Source organism: Geospiza fortis, unplaced genomic scaffold, assembly GCF_000277835.1.
Source record: "Geospiza fortis unplaced genomic scaffold, GeoFor_1.0 scaffold16, whole genome shotgun sequence".
In the NCBI taxonomy this organism is placed as follows: domain Eukaryota; kingdom Metazoa; phylum Chordata; class Aves; order Passeriformes; family Thraupidae; genus Geospiza; species Geospiza fortis.
The window spans coordinates 10,397,025-10,409,162 of NW_005054302.1; the positions used below are offsets into that span (position 1 = coordinate 10,397,025).

At 36.4% G+C, this 12,138-nt stretch overlaps 1 protein-coding gene across 1 annotated transcript in view; it reads right to left on the reverse strand.

The window, feature by feature from the left end:
* Nucleotides 1–328: 328 nt before the first annotated feature.
* Nucleotides 329–12,138, reverse strand: part of DEUP1 (deuterosome assembly protein 1) — a 57,197-nt gene continuing 45,387 nt past the window's right edge. Inside the window, exons 16-17 of the mRNA XM_014311796.2 lie at nucleotides 6,704–7,004; nucleotides 329–499 (exon numbers count right to left, since the gene is read on the reverse strand). Coding sequence (XP_014167271.2) covers nucleotides 329–499; nucleotides 6,704–7,004 — 472 coding nt within the window. The remainder of the gene's footprint in view (nucleotides 500–6,703; nucleotides 7,005–12,138) is intronic.

Consider the following 12,138-nt stretch of genomic DNA (forward strand, 5'->3'; position numbering starts at 1 on the left):
GAATAATTCCACTTATTAGCCCTCTGTACATTACAGAATTTAAAGTATCTTAATTTACAGTGCTGCAACAGGGTCTCTGCTGCACACAATTTAACTGTGTAAAACCCACCTGTATATTTTAGAATATGTTCAGAGTTTATTTTGTCATATAGTCAAGTTACAATATACTTAAATCTGTAGGAGAATGATGATTTTCTTGAAAACTTGGTGTTACAAATACATGCTATTGGCAATGTGCCTAAATACATTAACCAGCTAGTTGCAGATTTTAGTTCTGAGAAACTCATGAGTGATTACTTGGTTTGCTTTTCTTAATTGCGTGACTGTCTTAAGTATGCCTGCTTTGCTGCATCCTGGCATATTTTCGTAGAGTATTTTCAGAATATCTTTGCAGTTCTTCGAGGTGTGAATTTAAACGTTCTTCAAATTCTCTGGCGTGTTTCTCTTCCTCTTGAAGGAACTTTTCTGTTGTTGCAAGGAAGGACATCTCAGGGGGAGACTGAGCAATGAACAGAAAATCATGGTTAGGAAAAACCAGCAAGTGCTACAATGTGTTTGCATTATGAAATTCTAGATGTGAAAAACACCTTGACCTACAGCAGCTAACAACACTAGAATGCTTTACACCTCTTCAAGAAAGCACCATTTTTAAAGGCATCCATGTGCCTGAATGACATGAACTGAACGGTGTGTGATTATCTCTGATATTCACAGCATTAGGATATAGCTTGGCCATAAAAAATTTAAATATCCCACTAGACAGAATTAAGCTGCTGCAGAACCTCCAAAATCTATCAACTACAGATTATGTTAGTTATTTGTATAATATAGACCAGGGCAGAGGACAAAAATCTTTTTTGGAGTGACAGAGTATAATTATGTTGGATACTGCTGATTGTCTCCTGTAATTTTAGCTCTCTGCTTCTGTGGTATGATGCTTTCTGAGGAAAGGAAGAAACTTGTGCTCATTTCAGTACTATTAACTCTAAGCCCTGACATTCTGGAGAATGTACTAAATTTTTGTTCACTGCAAGTAATTCACTGAAAAATCTTCTTTCCATTTAATGAGCATTTAGTAGACTCAGACTGAAACCATACCAATAATCAGCCTTTAGATGGTTGTCATGGGATTCAGAGTTCTAGAAAGCAAAGGACATGTGTGAATATTTGCTGGAACAAGTTCTAAATTTTTAAGCACCAATTTCTGTTAATTTTCTTGCTAATACCTAAGATGCATTCATTGGAATATCTTTATCAAACGAAATATGAAATTATTTTTCTTTTACTAACGATACTATGCCTGTTTAAATACATTCAACGCTTTTTGTGTAGAGATAAATGCAATTTTATGACATGAATTTTTAAGATTTGGCTGAGGAAAAAACTTAGTATAGGGGCTTTAATATAAAAAGAGAGGTAATCTTCTATTTTTATATTGTCATAAACTGGGAAAAATGATTGACATCTTTAATCTTAGTTAAACCATATCTTAAATAGCTTTTGTTACTGATTAAGTTATTAATCTAGAATTTCATGGTTTTTTTCTAGTATTTAAAAATGTTTCAAGTTTATGTGTTAGCACATCAAATAGGAATTCAATTATTCATATGGTCTGTGGAAAAGGCCAATTATATTACATCTGTAAGTTTTTACTCCAGGCTTCACTGTATCAGAATGGGGTATTCCCTATTTCCTCAGAAACTAGAGACAGATTTGGACTTCAACTTTGTTGAAAACTGCTCTTTAGCAGCTTTTAAGGCTAAAAGATACTAATTAGAAAAATGCTCTAAAGCACCAATCCATTGAAACCCTTTGCAGCAGACTCTGAGATGAAACTGAGAGATTTCCTATAGGAAACCACTTTTCTTTTCAAAGTACAGAAATGAGTGATAGCTGGAAATAAATTCTGAGTTTAATACCATCCTTCTGGAGTGAGAGAGGTTTCCTGATGTACAGGGCTCCTAAAATGAAATTCACAGAAAAAGCAGAATCTTCCTTTTCTCAATCCCTCCAAATGAATGTTTGAAAATGATGGCAAGATAAAGTGACTTAATTTGACATGTATGAATAAGAAACCTAAAAGTATTGGATCACTTTTTACCATAACACCTCAATCCCAGTACTAGCAAGAATAAGAAATAACACCAATCCTCTAAAGTTTAAGAAAATGGAGGGACATCACCTGCCTTTGATTTTCTTCATAAACACATGCATGATTTTCCATTCATAAATTATCACTGCTCCCATATGAAGAGTTTTTCCTGACATTCTGAATGCCATGGCTACATGCCATTTATTCCTTCATGGGCTAGGTCACAAATACATCTCCTCATGATGTCAAGCCTCAGTGACAGAATTGTTAGTACTATTTTAAATTATTTGAAGAAGGCTTTTGTATTATGAAGAATACAGTGAATTTGGAGGCTTTACTTAAAGAACCACCATGTGTTCCCCATACTAAATACCAGAAATGAAATTGTTGATTCAATGCTGAGCAAATAAAACACTTTCAGTGAGAAGCATGAGAAACTGGGAAAATCTGAATCTGAAATACAATTTTAAGAGGTGTCATCACCTAGAGAAAAATGTCATGTTAGACTTTTCCTTGTGGACTGCAGATTTACACAGGTGCCAGTCTCAGAAAATTTAAATCTAGTTAGAAAAGATTCTTAGAGATTCAGGATAACAATGCTTAGAATTACTGACTTCTCATTGGAAACAGACTGGCCTAACAATCAAGCTATCTTCCCAAACTGTTAAATGTCCTTTGCTTCAACTGGTACTTTGATGTGTTTCTTCTTGAAATACACTGTAAACTCTGAATGAGACATTTCTGAATTTCCTCAGAGTTGAGAGAAGAATGTTTATCATTTAGAATAAGCAGGTCATGGCTCCCCACAGCTCCTTACCCGAGGGTCAGACATCACAGACTATGATTTTAGAAAGGTCCGTAATGCATTGTTTTTCATGCACTTTGAGAGAAGGTTTTATCTAAGCAAGTCTAGAAGGCAACATTCCTTGTTAGCAGCATTTTGCATTCCAAGCCTCTGGTCTGTTCTTTCATTCTGTTCTTTATTGTCTTTACTTTTGGCCTCTGAGGAAGAAAAACCACAAAGAAAGGGCTTTAATCCATGTCTCAGATAAGATTCATGATCCTTGGTTTTGAATTTCTTTTTCTCAGATATTACTGCTTTTATGTCTTTTGCGTTTCTAGCTGAACCTGGATAGGGATGGGTTCATCATAAGCTTTCACTCAAAACTTGTTTGGGTAATAAGGCTAGGAGGACTCTATTTTTTCATTTCTACAGTGCCAGCTGATCTCGTATTTCTTTGGTGTATACCAGTAATGAGAAACATCTTTCTGCCTCATCATTTGCTGGAAATGAAGGAATGCAAATCCTGACATCTCTGAGAGAGATGCATATTTCTACAGATAAAATATGTGCTAAGTATGTCTTCTTCTTAAATAAAAACTACCCCAAATGGTTAAGAATTCATTCTGGATTGCTGGGGAGGAGCCCTTTAGGAAGCTACTTCTCTCAAAGAGAGAGAGACAGAACTGCCCAATTAATTTGCCTAGAGGTAATCTCTCATTAGCCCCATGAGCTGTCCCAGCATTCTTGGATGCACCTTCAGCAGGGCAGCAAGAAACTTTAACACATGGGATATTTTAGCATTTACTGGTCAAATCACGAGTGGTCAAATCCTAGTGTTAGAGTCTTCTCATGTTTAGCTGCTTCTACTTTCCAGGAAAGATTTTGTAGTACCAAGACTAGAAATTGGTCTGGATAATTTTAGTCTCATAGTGACTAAATTTGGGATGTTTTGGGAGTAGTTTCCTCTAACCCTACACTGCAATACATCTTAGGCAGCAGGTGCTGTCTTAAACGCGCTTCTGCTCATATATGAAAATTAAATTTGAGATGCCTAGAAAATTGCCGAGTGACACAGAGAGATTTTTAGAGGGCCTACGTAGCTAGGAAATAGTAACACCTAGGAGTAAGAGACATGGACTATAGCATGCCTCAGGGTAGGATCAAGACTGTCAAAATAATTCCTAATGATGTCCAGGGGTAGAATTGCCACAACTTTTCATTGCAATCTATTTATAAAGCAAGTTCCCATACTAATGTTAAAAAATTTCCTAATGCCTAATTTAAATTTGAATTATTACAGCTTAATTCTTGTATTTCCAAGCCTTAAAGCCAGAACAAACAACTGTCTATCATCTCAATAGAAACATGAGAAACTCTTTTGACTAAAAGATCAACCAATCATTTTCTGAAGTTGTTCATTTCAGAAAGAGAGCACACCCTAACGTACTGTTTAGAGGAAAAAGTATTTCCCCAGATTTGGAAACCCTTGAAACAAGAATTTTTGGGGTTATGGGAATTTCCAGTGAATCCCAGCTGAGCTTTCTATGACTCTTTCTATAGATGTCACCTCTAAGGAAGAATGTGAAAGGGCAGAGGGTGCAGTGGAACATTTACTAATCTTTGTCTGAAGATTCTTTACTAGGAGGAGAGATGTAAGTCACTGTCTAAAGCCCTACAGACTATTTTCTCTCTTCCCTCAATACCAAGAGTTATTTTGGTAGGTATCAGGGCATCACCTAGAAATTTTATGTTTTCAGTTTGTACTACAAATATTCTTCAGAAAACTAGTGCCTTGTAAGATTTTCTGAAGTTTTGAACATACTGGAGATTTCACATGGGTCCAGTGTTCTACACCTCTGAAGACCTCAGAACTCAGTCAGAGAACTCTGGTTTAACATATTGTGTATTCTCCCCCCTCTTTCTCTGCAATGGAACAGCTTTGCATTTGAACACAGAACTCTGGAGTAACAGACTGTTGAATGATTTCTGCACTAAAGCTGTGGTATCCAATGTCAGCCTGAGTGATCATTTCATTTCAGTGGTCTGCTTCAACACCACTGATTTGAATCTAGACTCTGCATGAGAAATATCTCTTGCTTAATAGTTTTGTTATGTGTTTGCCCACACACCAGCTGGAAACTCTTGGCATTGACCCTGGCCTGAGTGCCAGTTGGGAAATAGGTTCCCTGCAGCTTGCAGAAGTGTCTCAGAAGGGACATATTTTCCAGGCTGTCTGGAAACAGAAGCTTTGTGATTTGGTATCTTTGTCTGACACTTCTGACAGAAGAGAGAAGAACTGGAGTTTATCAGACTCATCTGGAAAAATCCAAATGATTCTTTTCATGATTAGCAGTTTAAAGAGGAAAACTCTGAAGCCGTAAGAAACCAGAAGCTGTTTATGTAAGGTTCCTGTGAAACATAAGAATATAAAATGGAAGTGAGGTCAAGCACCTGGGACGACATGGTTCTCAGTGTTCTCAGACTACTGGGACAAAGCTGATGGGACCATGGTCAGTGAAGGGCTACCCTGCAATCCCTGCTTCACAAGCACACCGTCATTACAGTTCCTCCTATCACATTTTTTCCCCCAGAACTGCTTCTTTATGTATTTAATAAAAATTATTACTGTTGTGTTATAATAATAATTCTGTTTTAAGAACAGAATTTTCAGACTTGAGTGCCTACTTGACTTGGGTTATGGTAACCTCTAGATAATAAAAACAGATACCACACCTCCCCTCCCAAAAAATGTGAGGTTCTGGACTATGGAGATAGTTCTGCAGCAGCCACATTTCTGATAGCAAAGGCTGTGCATGTATTTCTGAAGCGGGCATCAGAACTGGGGTACAACAACCCCAGGTACAATTGCCTGTCAAACCCCCTAATAAATGCTGAAGTCTTCCCTCTTCTGTCTCTGTAGGTTCAGCCAGAGCCCTGCAGCTGAGAATCTCCTGGTTACAAAGATCCATGCATCACAGCTGGACAGAGGGAGGCCTGTAGTTCATTCTTCACTGACATTCTTAGTTTCACTGCTTACTGATGGTATGCTTTCATGGCTTGAGGTCAGGAAAGTGCTAATTGTCAAGTGCAAAACTATAGTGGTCTGTAGTGGAGGCCCAAGGTAGAAGAGAAAATACTAAGGAAGAGGATAAATCTCAAATTTAAGGGGAGCTCTAAAGCCAAATAATTATGGAAATATTTTCTTAAGTTGTCCTAGGCAAAGTGGGATTTGTCCCACTTGTCATGGAGACTGATAGTCTCCAGACTATGAAGACAAAAAGAAAGAATGCTGTCCTATTACTCTTTCACTTCAAGAAAAATAAGGATCACAGCACTTATAATTTCTGTTTCTTTTCAAATACAATAGCTAACATATGGAAAACAGTTGCTATGATTTTTCTGATTTCATCCATCAATCAAAGAGATGTAGATCAAATAGGAACTTGATTTGTCTAACAGCACTTAAGGCAGTCAGTTTGCAGGTATTATGGAAATACACTTAAAGCAGAGTGCTCTTATATAGGCAATGCAAAGCAAAGAGCCCCAATATAGAAGCCAATAAAATGTAGAAATCTTTCTCACAGTCACATAATGGCAGGTAATTATCACCACTGTTATTATAACAGAGGTATGGCTCAGTAGGGGATGTTTAATCTCCAGAAAAACAGCATTTCTGTCAGGATAAGGTACTTCTATTTTTGCTGGGCTGGCACTGTATAGATAATAGTGACAACAAGAGTGATCTAATTTTTGGCTTCTCCAAGTCTGCATTTGGCCCACAGATGGATTTTTGAGAATATATGTGTTACAGGAAAATAGTTACTTACCAATAATTTGATTTCTTCCACATTGTAACCAGGGTTCTGAAAGCTGCCTGTTCTGCCCACTTCAGGAAATGGCCCAGGAATACCCAAAACATACTTCACTGGTGTTAATGGAGATTTAGAATTTATTTTCTTTTCATGGCCTCTGTGAAGTAGATGAGAAGATAAAGTGCTATCACTTTTTGAACCAGTGATATTGCATTGGCCATACAAAACAGGAGTGCAGTTTCTGTGGTATCCACCAGCAGCGAGCACAGCAGTCTGTTGACATTCCATTTCCCATGAATCTTTATTTTGGAAGGATCTAAAAGAAAAAAAAATCTACACATGAAACCCAGTTAAAACTCTTAAGCTATCACAGCAAAGCCAAGGATTTTTCATTTTACTTGTTTACACAGTTTTGATTACTTAGCTGTTCAAACTGCTTCATGCATGAAGTTGCATGGGCATAAGATTCAGCACTACCAAATTGCAGCAATTTAGCAATTTCCACCTAGGTTATTGTAAAACTCTCAGTGTGCTTTCTCTGTCTGCTTCAGCTGTGAATTAAATCCCCTAATTTAAACCCTTTCACTGGAGCTTAGGTTGAGGAACCTTGCCTTGGTTGGTATAACTGTGGCAGAACGAGCTGAAACACAAACTCACCTCAGGTATTGAAGATGCCAGTTCTCATTAAGTGTTTGTTACCTATCCTTTGCTAATGGCTACCATTCCTTTTTCCAGTGGAAAAAGCTAAGCAAGCATTCTTTGGACATATCTAGGAACCAGAGTGAATTCAGCCACACAGGTAGAGGAATTAAAATGGGAAAGTGCAAGAGGAGAGAAAAAAACCTATTATTAGTGGTTGGATAATTAGCCAATTTTGGTCTAATAGTATCTTAAGCAACTATGTTCAAGTGGCTAGAATTTAGAATAAATACTTAAACAAAAATAGTACAAGAATCTTTGATTCTGCATTTTTACTGCAATGATAGTTTTGCCACTGATTTAATGGTAACACTTTGGAGATTAATATAAAAAATTATTAGATTTTTAAAATGCACTCTCTGAAAAATTGTACAATAACTTGCTTTTGTAACAATAAATGAAATCTTCAAGTTTAAAAAATAATTTAAAGCATATTATTATGATTTTCCAGAACTCTTGTATCTCAGTGATCAGAACTGATGTGCAAGTACATATTTCTAATCATTTGTATTTCTGTAAAGCAAAAACTATTAGGATTACTATCAACTTAAAACAAAAGAAAGCCATTTTCCTCCCATTCCCAAAACAGTTGACTGAACAATTCTGATACTGTATTGATAAAAGCAGACAATTTTGAGACTCATTTGCCCAGATGTCTGCAAAATTACACTAATTTTTAACTGCATAATTCCTTGCATTACATACCAAAACATGCAAAAAAACTTACTTCAGATTCTATTAATTTTATGTTTATGTTCTATTAATTTTATGTTTATGCTGAGATAAAAATTTCCATTGTATTGAGGTCTGTGCTTATGATGAAATTTTAATCTTGGGAGGTAACTACTAAAATATGACAGCAGTTTGAACAGATTCTATCATTGCAAATATCCTAAAACACTCTAGTAATCTGAAATGCAACTATAAAAGCTTTTTAAGAGCATGTTCTCTGCCACTAAAATATAATTTAATAAATATTCAAGAGTATGCAGTGCTAGTCAGTACTTTTTTTTCTTTTTAAATAAAAGGAACTTGCCAAGTGCAGGGAAAAGACAGTGTTTTCTGCAGAAAGATCACACCATCATTTTCTAATCCTAATTTAAATATTTGGTATTGGGAGAGAGTGGCTGTGGAGCCTTGATGGACCTGCTTTTACGGAAGCCCTTCTGCTGGTTTTTACAGGGGCAGAGTTGATTTTCTTCACAGTAGTTTGTATGGGACTGTGTTTTGGATCTGGGCTGGAAATAGTGTTGGTAGCACAGGGATGTTTTAGTCTTCTGAGCAGAGCTTACACAGGGCCAGGGCCTCTTCTGCTCCTCATCCCACCCCACCAGAGAGGAGGCTGGGGGTGCACAAGGAGTCAGGAGGGCACACAGCTGCGACAGCTGACCCCAGCTGACCACAGGGATATTCCAGACCATATGGGAGCATGATCAGCAATAAAAAGCTGGGGGAAGGTTGCCTGGGCATCACATGACAGGTGGTGAGCAACTGCACTGTTATCACTGGGGATCACTTGTTCCATATATTCTAATTATAGCATTATTATTATTATTATTATTATTATTATTAATTATTATTATTATTATTATGGTCATTTTTATTATTAATACTACCTTCTTTTTATGTCCTATTAAACTGTATTTCAACACATGAATGTTACTTTTTCTAAATTCCAATTCTTTCCTTGTGAGTGAGGCAGTGAGGAAGCGACTGTGTGCTGTTTACCTGCAAGGTTAAACCACAACAGCCCTAAACCAGAAAACTGAGTACTCAGCACAGGGACTGTGCAGAACAACTCAGAGAACTAATGAAGTACATATTTTTTTTCTCTGATCATAAAAGAAGATGTGAATAAGATAATCTGAATGCAACAGCAAAGGAAATTATGTGCATGATGCTGTATTACTATTTGTTACTATAATTTTATTTTTACTCTAATAATAATAGCATTATTGTACATGCTAACATAAAACTCTCTCAGACTATTCACCAAACTTTCCAGATTTCTAAATCACCTAGAATGTTTACCTTTGTGGACGCAGAGTTTTCTCCTTTCTTTCATGCTTTTCTTTACATAAATATACTCTGCTCTTTGGGCACAGGAGAATACTTTTTTCTTTCTTTATTTTTCTCCCTATTTTAAAGTCAATTCCATCTATGGTTTGGATGAAGGGCACTGCGAAAAAAAGCCTGCCACAACTGAAGATAGATGGCATGAATAATAAAATCACAGTTTTTTTTTTTTTAAATCTCATGTTCTGACCTTTTTGGAAGTAATTTTCTCTCTAAACCCATAGTAAAGTCTATGTGATCTGTGGGTTTTTTTTTCTGCCAGAACTGCTTCTTTATGTATTTAATAAAAATTATTACTGTTGTGTTACAATTCCTCTAAGAACAGAATTTTCAGACTTGAGTACCTACTTGACTTGGGTTATGGTAACCTTTAGATAATAAAAACAGATACCACACCTCCCCTCCCAAAAAGAAGTAAAAAAAAAAATTTAAAAGGACTGATTATTTAATAGGAACTCTTATTCTCCCATTCCCAGTGTAATCCATAGGATTGCTGGGACTGCTTGGTGTCTTGGAAAAACATGACATCTACATTGAGGTGCTTTGATAGGGATACTGGGCCTTTACTTTGGATGGTTTCCACAGTTATGGTTTAAACTTCTACCAGTTCATGTGCAAAATAATATCTAAGAACATAGATCTACTTTAAATACAATCTGCAAATTTGTGAAAGGCTGTCCATTTGTTAAGATTACCGATGCAAATACACTATTTCTGCAGCTGAACAATTTATGCTTTTGGTGGGATTAGTCATAGTGTATTTAACATGTACTCATGCCACACAAATAATATCACTGTTGACATGGTGACATAGGGGACAAGCAGTGAAAGAACAGCGTTCTCACAAAGGAAATTTAAACAGGATCTACTTTTCCTGACTCATACATAAAATCTGCCTGGTCCCTTGTGGTTAATGACTTCAGTGATGCAAAAACCCCAAATCCCTTACTCAGCTTTGCTGGTTGACATAACCAGAGTTGAGAAAGACAACTACAGATCTTTAATGGCCAGAATGTCTTCAAGAATTTGTGCTGTTCCTTCTACCTGGCAAGTATAATGGCCAGCTTGATTTTAAAATGGATAAAAAGCCTTTTCCTGAAGACTTGTTCACTGCTTCCACTTTATCTATTGCAGTAACTGATACAGTGGTGTGACTAAGAGTTGCATGATCTCCAAAAACCTCCTGAACACAGATACTCACTGTAAACACACATCCATTAAGGGATCCCCAGCTACCTTAGCAGGCATTAAGCCTTAAAATTTACCCATCACTTTCCCCACATGATGAAACTGCACTTTGGCTTGATCAGTTACCTATTTTCTGCATAGTTTTGTGCTAAATAAGTAGCTTTTCATTTCATAACTCACAGGCATGTTTTAATTTTGGAAGAAACAAACTGAACATATCGGCTTCATCAGAGAGTCCTCTTCAACCATGCACAAATTTAAATCAACCGCATATGGTCAAGGTCCAACTAAAGGATTGAAATCTTGAGAATGGGGAAAGCTTATGTAAATGGCAATTAGAAGTAAGATAATTACCTAAGAAAATAGTAATTAAATAAGGTGGCTATAGGTAGAATGTGGGCACAGTCCTTTTTTAGCAAAAAGATGCTATTTCTGCATATCTTACTTTCCAATATTTAGAAATTCACTGTATACTGAAAGAAAGAAGAAATCATTCTGCTTTTTGGATTGCCAATATAACTTCCTGCAATTTCCTGTGGTTTCTCTAGAGGTCTCCTCCCTGAGACATGATGGTGCCTGTGCCCAGGATTCCAGTACTGACTGAGAGACACAACTGAAAAATATTGTAGAATATACACCTGTCCCTTGCACAAACACCATATTTTCTAATTTTTTACCATATAAAAAAAGTCTTTTGTGCCCTTTCTCCAGTGCCATAATTACCATGGAAACAGAACCGCAAATTAAACCAGAAATAACAGGGTTTATGCTCAGAATAAAATAAACATACCCCAGATTTCAACTTAACCAACATCAATTTCCTAGTTTATCTGCATACATCTGATGGTTGAAAATTTAATTTTACTTTTCTGGAAAAATTCTGAAGTAGTTTCCTGCTTGGGAATAGAACTGATAGTACAGAGAGGGCCCAGTCATAAAAACACTGGCTACACAGTACATGTCAAATTTGCACATTTTAAAATCTGTGTATTTATTTATCTGAATAGCTTTACATTTAGGAATTCTAATGAATGATTTAGATCCTGAAATCTAGGCTCAATATATCTGTTTCATCATATTAGCTACAATAATAATAATAATTTATATTGTGTTCAGTAGTCTGGCTGAGATTTCTGTTGTGAGAAAGGTCAGCTCTCACAGGTGTCTCTCTCACAGTTTTGATTGATCTTCCAACAGCTATGAAATCACAGTCCTGCAAATTACATGCATAATTCTATTGTATCAAATATTTATGTTCTCATAAATTAAATTTCACGGTCTCTTATGTACAGCAAGTGTAAATCCTGAGAAGACGGGGAAAAAAAATCTTATTTTTTCCTCACTTTAGAGGAGTTGAAGCATGAGCAAAAATGCCACGGACCAATTTTGTTAAGTTATGAGACCTACTGGCGCAGAATAATCTGTATCTTGATTTACAAGTATTTGTTTCAGCAACATCTTCAACATAATTTCAAACTTCATAGGAA